The sequence below is a fragment of the Oncorhynchus tshawytscha genome, unplaced genomic scaffold (genome assembly GCF_018296145.1).
Source record: "Oncorhynchus tshawytscha isolate Ot180627B unplaced genomic scaffold, Otsh_v2.0 Un_contig_1016_pilon_pilon, whole genome shotgun sequence".
Taxonomy (NCBI): Eukaryota; Metazoa; Chordata; class Actinopteri; order Salmoniformes; family Salmonidae; genus Oncorhynchus; species Oncorhynchus tshawytscha.
This window is the reverse complement of record NW_024609801.1, coordinates 295,001-304,292: the sequence shown is the minus strand read 5'-3', so window position 1 is coordinate 304,292 and position 9,292 is coordinate 295,001. Positions and strand designations below refer to the sequence as shown.

Here is a 9,292-nt window from a genome sequence, read left to right as displayed (position 1 = left end):
CGGTACTGGTGCCCCCTGTATATAGCCTGCACACTGACTCGGTACTGGTACCCCTGTATATAGCCTCCACACTGACTCGGTACTGGTACCCCCTGTATATAGCCTCCACACTGACTCGGTACTGGTACCCCTGTATATAGCCTCCACACTGACTCGGTACTGGTACCCCCTGTATATAGCCTCCACACTGACTCGGTACTGGTACCCCCTGTATATAGCCTCCACACTGACTCGGTACTGGTACCCCCTGTATATAGCCTCCACACTGACTCGGTACTGGTACCCCCTGTATATAGCCTCCACACTGACTCGGTACTGGTACCCCTGTATATAGCCTCCACACTGACTCGGTACTGGTACCCCCTGTATATAGCCTCCACACTGACTCGGTACTGGTACCCCCTGTATATAGCCTCCACACTGACTCGGTACTGGTACCCCTGTATATAGCCTCCACACTGACTCTGTACTGGTACCCCTGTATATAGCCTGCACACTGACTCTGTACTGGTACCCCTGTATATAGCCTCCACACTGACTCGGTACTGGTACCCCCTGTATATAGCCTCCACACTGACTCGGTACTGGTACCCCTGTATATAGCCTCCACACTGACTCGGTACTGGTACCCCCTGTATATAGCCTCCACACTGACTCGGTACTGGTACCCCCTGTATATAGCCTCCACACTGACTCGGTACTGGTACCCCCTGTATATAGCCTCCACACTGACTCGGTACTGGTACCCCCTGTATATAGCCTCCACATTGACTCGGTACTGGTGCCCCCTGTATATAGCCTCCACACTGACTCGGTACTGGTACCCCCTGTATATAGCCTCCACACTGACTCGGTACTGGTACCCCCTGTATATAGCCTCCACACTGACTCGGTACTGGTACCCCTGTATATAGCCTGCACACTGACTCTGTACTGGTACCCCCTGTATATAGCCTCCACACTGACTCGGTACTGGTACCCCTGTATATAGCCTCCACACTGACTCGGTACTGGTACCCCTGTATATAGCCTCCACACTGACTCGGTACTGGTACCCCCTGTATAAAGCCTCCACACTGACTCGGTACTGGTACCCCTGTATATAGCCTCCACACTGACTCGGTACTGGTACCCCCTGTATATAGCCTCCACACTGACTCGGTACTGGTACCCCTGTATATAGCCTCCACACTGACTCGGTACTGGTACCCCTGTATATAGCCTCCACACTGACTCTGTACTGGTGCCCCCTGTATATAGCCTCCACACTGACTCTGTACTGGTGCCCCCTGTATATAGCCTCACACTGACTCGGTACTGGTACCCCCTGTATATAGCCTCCACACTGACTCGGTACTGGTACCCCCTGTATATAGCCTCCACACTGACTCTGTACTGGTGCCCCCTGTATATAGCCTGCACACTGACTCGGTACTGGTACCCCCTGCATATAGCCTCCATATAGCCTCCACACTGACTCGGTACTGGTACCCCTGTATATAGCCTCCACACTGACTCGGTACTGGTACCCCCTGTATATAGCCTCCACACTGACTCGGTACTGGTACCCCCTGTATATAGCCTCCACACTGACTCTGTACTGGTACCCCCTGTATATAGCCTCCACACTGACTCGGTACTGGTACCCCCTGTATATAGCCTCCACACTGACTCGGTACTGGTACCCCCTGTATATAGCCTCCACACTGACTCGGTACTGGTACCCCCTGTATATAGCCTCCACACTGACTCGGTACTGGTACTGGTACCCCCTGTATATAGCCTCCACACTGACTCGGTACTGGTACCCCCTGTATATAGCCTCCACACTGACTCGGTACTGGTACCCCCTGTATATAGCCTCCACACTGACTCGGTACTGGTACCCCCTGTATATAGCCTCCACACTGACTCGGTACTGGTGCCCCCTGTATATAGACTCATTGTTGTTATTCTTATTGTGTTACTTTTATTATTACTTTATATTTTAATCTACATGGTAAATATTGTCTTCTTCTTGAACTGCACTGTTGGTTAAGGGCTTGTAATTAAGCATTTCACGGTAAAGTCTACACTTGTTGTATTATGCACAAGTGACAAATAACATTTGATTTAATTTAATTTTAATTTCGTAACGTCTGTAAGTCCATGTAAAGTCAATGTTGCTGCAATGAATTGGAATGGTCAAACAACGTGGGGGAAATATTTCACAATAGCTTGACATTGCCTCCTTAGTTTGCAATAGGTTATGCACAGACAATTATTATTATTATTATTGGTTATTTAAATAATCAGGCTAAGTGAAAAATGAACAGTTAATAGGGATTTATCATTTAAATAAATTAAATGAGTTATTAGCCTACGTTATAGATAGAGTGGACTTTCATTGTCGCACCCGGCATCCGTGCATGCCCATCTCTGTTGAATTTATTTTCTTATTGTTAGCCCTAGATAATTTAATCATCCAGGGTTTGCTAGAAACACACATACCATATATTCCATCAATGTATGAACTTCATAGAGAGCAATAGTAATGTCGTCTTTTTGTAGGCACTAACTCCGCCATGGTTCGTTGGACAAAGCTTATGGGAATTGTTTTGTAGTGTTTTTGGATAAATGCCCAAAATAAGGAGCTGATCATGGACTACAGGAAAAGGAGGGCCGGACACAAGCCCATTCACATTGACGGGGCTGTAGTGGAGCGGGTCGAGTTTCAAATTCCTTGGTGTCCACATCACCAGCAAACTATCATGGTCCAAACACACCAAGACAGTCGTGAAGAGGGCACGACAACACCTTTTCCCCCTCAGGAGACAGAAAAGATTTGGCATTGGTCCCCAGATCCTTAAAAAGTTCTACAGCTGCACCATCGAGAGCATCCTGACCGGTTGCATCAACGCCTGGTATGGCAACTGCTCGACATGGGACCGTAAGGTCTTGTAAGGGCTTACAAGTAAGTATTTCTCAGTTGTATTCGGCGCACGTGACAAATAACATTTGTTTTGGAATAAGGTTTGTGGTAAGCACAGGCTTAGATCTTATACATTTTGTTCTATGAGATAATCTCCATCAGCTAACGTCACCTTTTGTGACATTTTAATTATTTATGTAATCAGATAAAACACATACAGCACATAAAGGCTTCATAATTCATAAACGTCATGTTAACTGACTGGTATTATCTCATAGAATAAAACGTATAAGCTCTCCTAAGCTTGTGTTAAGCACACAGACCATATTTTCGGCATTTATCCCAAAACCCTATTCTTTCCTCAAAGGAATGGGTGAACGAAGTAGAGTTATTTATTTTCAGGTTTTAGGACTACAAGCGGGCGAGCTCTATTTATGGACAGCAACATCCATAAGACGCTTTCTCAGAAACTTCCTGATTGGCCCTTTCAGTAGCCAATCACATTCGAGAGAGACGTGTAGCGCAGCAAGAGCATCTTCCAACATGGCGTCTGTATCCTCGGGATTCCCTTTCAACCTGCCGGTTGCATCTCTGTTGCTGATCCTGCTGCTATGCCTGCATTCGGGGGGAGGCCAGAAGAAGAAAGAGGTAACGGCGTTTCTATATAAACACGTTTCAAAAGCATAACAGTATGATTATGCGGCGTAATTTGGACCAAGGTGCAGCAGAGCGATAGGCTACCTTTACCGTCTCCAGAATGATGCTCGATACGCGATACAGACCGAGGCCGTTGTCCCGAACGACTCAAAATGTTTTCATTTATCGCTGCGCGTTCTCCAACTTTACACAATAATTGATATATACGAAATGATACAGGCGCATTGCATACAGTTGATTGTTTTAACAGAATGTATACATTTTTTGTTAGCCAAGGATTATATTCTGATAGCCTAATTTGATCAACTCTAGTGGGCATACCTAGGCTACGTCATCATTACACGGCAGGGTTGCATTCATTACGCCCATTCTGTTTCATAAACGGAAGCAAACATAACGAAAGAGCGGAGGGACCTAGGTGAATTCAAATCAAATTGTATTTGTCACGTGCGCCGAATACAACTGATGTAGACCTTAGAGTGAAATGTTTACTTACAATCCCTTAACCAACAATGCAGTTTTAAGAAATATACAAACAAAAAAAAGAATAATGAAAGTAACATATAACAATAGTGAGGCTATATACAGGGGGTACTGGCACAGAGTCAATGTGCCGGGGCACCGGTTAGTCGATGTAATTGAGATATATACATGTGGGTAGAGTTATTAAAGTGACTTGTGCATAGATTTTAACAGAGAGTGACAGCAGCGTTAAAGAGGGGGGTGCAAATAGTCTGGCTAGTCATTTTATTTAATGTTCAGTAGTCTTATGGCTTGGGGGTAGAAGCTGTTTAGAAGCCTCTTGGAAATAGACTTGGCGCTCTGGGATTGCTTGCCGTGCGGTAGCAGAGAGAACAGTCTATGACTAGGGTGGCTGGTGTCTTTGACCATTTTTAGGGCCTTCCACTGACACCGCCTGTTATAGAGTTCCTGGGTGGCAGGAAGCTTGGCCCCAGTGACGTACTGGGCCGTACGCACTACCCTCTGCAGTGCCTTGCGGTCGGATGTCGAGCAGTTGCCATAGCAAGCAGTGATGCAACCAGTCAGGATGCTCTCAATGGTGCAGCTGTAGAACTTTTTGAGGATCTGAGGTCCCATGGCAAATCATTTCAGTCTCCTGAGGGGGAATAGGTTTTGTCGTGCTCTCTTCATGACTGTCTTGGTGTGTTTGGACAAGAGGTTGACCGATTAATCGGAATGGCCGATTAATTAGGGCCGATTTCAAGTTTTCATAACAACAATAACAAACTTCTCTTGCGTTCATTGCACGCAGTGCACACGTGTCAGTGTATATGCAACAGTTTGGGCCGCCTAATTTGCCAGAATTGTATGTAATTATGACATAACATTGAAGGTTGTGCAATGTAACAGGAATATTTAGACTGGTTGCCACCCGTTAGATAAAATACGGAACGGATCTGTATTTCACTGAAAGAATAAACGTCTTGTTTTCGAGATAATAGTTTCCGGATTCGACCATATTAATGACCTAAGGCTCGTATTTCTGTGTGTTATCATGTTATAACTAAGCCTATGATTTGATAGAGCAGTCTGACTGAGCGATGGTAGGCAGCAGCAGGCTCGTAAGCATTCATTCAAACAGCACTTTGGTGCGTTTGCCAGCAGCTGTTTATGACTTCAAGCCTATCAACTCCCGAGATTAGGCTCGTGTAACCGATGTGAAATGGCAAGCTAGTTAGCGGGGTGCGCGCTAATAGCGTTTCAAACGTCACTCGCTCTGAGACTTGGAGTGGTTTTTCCCCTTGCTCTGCAAGGGCCGCGGCTTTTGTGGAGCGATGGGTAACGCTGCTTCGAGGGTGGCTGTTGTCGATGTGTTCCTGATTCGAGCCCAGGTAGGAGCGAGGAGAGGGACGGAAGCTATACTGTTACACTGGCAATACTAAAGTGCCTATAAGAACATCCAATAGTCAAAGGTTAATGAAATACAAATGGTATAGAGAGAAATAGTCCTGTAATTCCTATAATAACTAGAACCTAAAACTTCTTACCTGGGAATATTGAAGACTCATGTTAAAAGGAACCACCAGCTTTCATATGTTCTCATGTTCTGAGCAAGGAACTTAAACGTTAGCTTTCTTACATGGCACATATTGCACTTTTACTTTCTTCTCCAACACTTTGTTTTTGCATTATTTAAACCAAATTGAACATGTTTCATTATTTATTTGAGGCTTAATTGATTTTACTGATGTATTATATTAAGTTAAAATAAGTGTTTATTCAGTATTGTTGTAATTGTCAATATTACAAATAAATAAGATTGTTGTCCTGGCACCACACGGCCAGGTCTCCCTATATGCTGTCTCGTTGTTGTTGGTGATCAGGCCTACCCCTGTTGTGTCATTGGCAAACAATATTCACGGTTTTTGGTTTCAATACATTTTTTAAACATTAAATGCATTAGTAAATAATGACATTTCAATGATTTTAGAGCTTTTTTTAATGGAAATCCCAAAGCCAAAAATGGAGAACATTCCATTTGTAAAACATTGCAAATATTCCACTGTCTCTGTCAATAGGAAATTACTATAAAATAATAAAATATTTCAGTTGTTTATATGTCTTTGTTTTATTTGACTATTTTTCATTCCTTAAAGTCCTCATCTCTGCTCAGGCAGTAACAGTCAGCCATCCGGACCATCTAATGTTATCTCCTCCCCATACTGTACTGTCTTTAGTCATCCTATTTAGCTAGGCTAGCCTGCCTAAGTATGCTGCAGAGTTGTCTGACGATCATTTTACTACTTCTTCAAAGTAGATGAGGCATACTTTCTCGAACTGTCTCTGTCCCTCTGGTCATCGTGTACATTACTATCTCATGCGGTCTGTGTACATCTAACCTAATGTAGCAGGCGTAAAAGTGTGTCTTTCCAGAGATCTGTATATAATTTTGAGATGCTCATGTCTCTGCCCTAGCAATGGGTGTCTTTGTATCAAAGGTGGGAAAGCAAGCGACAAGCCATAGAAACGCATTAGGCTTATTTTGCACAAATTTTGGCCAGAATGAAGCCTCTCACTTCGCCTCTTCCTCTTTGGTCCGTCTCTGTCCGAGCAGTGAAAAAAAGGCGCAATGGATAATGGTCATCGTAGTTATTTACTACGTTTCTGCACTGAACTAGGTTGAATATTTTTTTATTATTTTTATTATTATAAAAAAAAAATCACCTTTATTTAACCAGGTAGGCTAGTTGAGAACAAGTTCTCATTTGCAACTGCGACCTGGCCAAGATAAAGCATAGCAGTGTGAACAGACAACACAGAGTTACACATGGAGTAAACAATTAACAAGTCAATAACACAGTAGAGAAAAAAAAGGGGAGTCTATATACAATTGTGTGCAAAAGGCATGAGGAGGTAGGCGAATAATTACAATTTTGCAGATTAACACTGGAGTGATAAATGATCAGATGGTCATGTACAGGTAGAGATATTGGTGTGCAAAAGAGCAGAAAAGTAAATAAATAAACAGTATGGGGATGAGGTAGGTAAAAATGGGTGGGCTATTTACCGATAGACTATGTACAGCTGCAGCGATCGGTTAACTGCTCAGATAGCAGATGTTTGAAGTTGGTGAGGGAGATAAAAGTCTCCAACTTCAGCGATTTTTGCAATTCGTTCCAGTCACAGGCAGCAGAGAACTGGAAGGTGTTGGCTTTAGGGATGATCAGTGAGATACACCTGCTGGAGCGCGTGTAATGAAACTACATCTCCCTTCAGCCCAGCGTCCCACGGTTCTTGACTTGATTTCTCTCATGAATGATTTCATTTATCACTAAAGAAACAGCGTGTTGGACTCTCCCCCAAAAATGACTAAATGGAATTCAAGTAATTGAACCGATGTAGGTCAATTAGTTGTTTAATAACCAGAAAAAAAACAATGTTGGTTAATCGCTTAGCACTATCTATTAATAATGAATGTTAATTAGAATTCAAGCTACATGTGAGTTCAAATGAAGTACAGTCGGGCACAACTGTCTGTTTGCTAGCCTGAATTCCAGTCTGTCTGTTTGTGCTATCATTCCAACTCCTTGTCACTCATTGTCATGCTTGGTTTGACAACGACAGTAATGGATTGGCAAGGGCACAAATGGATCTGGCACCGGGCAATTTGTGATAACATAGACCTATGCTAAAATATTTTCAATCTACAAGCCATAGTGGCAGAGTCTGTGTCTCTCAATATGTGCTTCCCATTGATACACATGTATTTGTATAAAACTCCACTACTACCCTCTTGTTTCTACAACAGCTGTACATGCCTCCCCTTCCTTCTTTCCTAGCTAGTCTCCCTTCATTTCTCTCTGCTGTGTTAATGCAGGGTGGCAGGCAGGCGGACAGGCGGCCCTGCTAGTTCGCTAGCTGCACGTTGGGGACTAGTGGAGAGAAATAGCGCCTTGTCTGGCTGTGAGAAAATATGATCTTTCTGTGACCTCCCTCAGGCGGAAACTGTGGGGGCGGAAGATCTTATTGAGCCCAAATGGGGTAAAGCGGCGAAGCAGCAACTTTGCATTCTGCTAGCTCGCCCCGGCGGCATCACGGCCCGCTCTCCAAATCGCCCCTGCGAGTGTTGGCGCGAGACCCCAGAGCGCTGAGGGCCGCAGTATTTCTGAGGCACTGTCTCAAAAGTCTTTAATATATTTGTCGAAAGCCCAGGTTTCACTTCTCCCTGGAGTGTTTTGGAAAGAAGGGGGAGGGGGGGAGCGGAGAGTATTGGAATGGACCAAAGGAGGGGAAATAGTCACAGTGAGGTATATTTATGTCAGTTTGATGGTACACCGTTCATCACAGAAACTAAATATGATACTTTCCCCCCCATTTTATGTCTGCCTAATGGAAATGGGGACTGAAAGGACACTGTAAGCAGTTCTGGCTCCCCGGGACCAGCTGGGGATTGGGATAAAGCACAGCGTCACTTGTTTTTGTTTTCCCAGAGTAACTTTATAGCCCCTATAGCAGTGCTGTTCAATCCAATAGGGCTGCACCAGGCTCCACCTTTTCCTCCCAGCTAAGGTTGTAAAGGGACAGTATGTTATGGGAAACTTTTGATGTTGATCAGTGAACTGCCAGAATTTTGGTGATTTTCAATTTTGGGGGGGAATTTTAACAGATGACATCTATTGGCCTTTTTTGGTACTTCAGATTATCTCTGGCTCTGAGTGGCCTGATCCATGTAAATCATCAAATAAGATGATTAAAAAAAATAAAGAAATAGAATGACCAAGCTGTAAAATATGATTGTAAATATATACGGTCAACTTAGTGAATACCGTTGGTGTTTAAAATGAGGGTTTCTGTCTTTGTTTTGGCGCCAAACTGTTGGCAGTTGTGAAGAAAGTTCATGCTTGGAAGAGATGCAGGGTTCATTTTAAATAATGCCATTGTTGATTCATTGCTTTTTTCATTAATTAGCCTCAGCTATTTTCTCTTGAACCATATGTTCTATCCACTAGAAACTCATGGACAAAAAAAAAAAAGATTAAAGTGTAAATTACCAAAGTTACCATAAATTACCTGCTAAGTACCAACACTACTGAGGATTCCGGTAACTTTGGTAAATTACCGGTAACTTTTCAACCTTAGCCCGAGCCCCGGAGCAATACTGATCCACAAAGCCTTATCAAGGGCTTGAGAACAAACATGTTCTCCCTTTACATCCTGTATGTAGACTTAGACCTATATATAGGCCTATCTCCTCATCGCTCC

The 9,292-nt window shown here is 43.7% G+C and overlaps 1 protein-coding gene across 2 annotated transcripts in view; it reads left to right on the top strand.

Annotated features, from left to right (window-relative positions):
* The first annotated feature begins 3,423 nt into the window (after positions 1 to 3,423).
* The window catches only part of tusc3 (tumor suppressor candidate 3), a 123,588-nt gene continuing 117,719 nt past the window's right edge, over positions 3,424 to 9,292 (top strand). For both annotated transcript variants that reach the window (XM_042318324.1, XM_042318325.1), the window contains exon 1: positions 3,424 to 3,559. In XM_042318324.1, the coding sequence (XP_042174258.1) occupies positions 3,455 to 3,559 (105 nt within the window). In that variant the 5' untranslated portion in view covers positions 3,424 to 3,454. The remainder of the gene's footprint in view (positions 3,560 to 9,292) is intronic.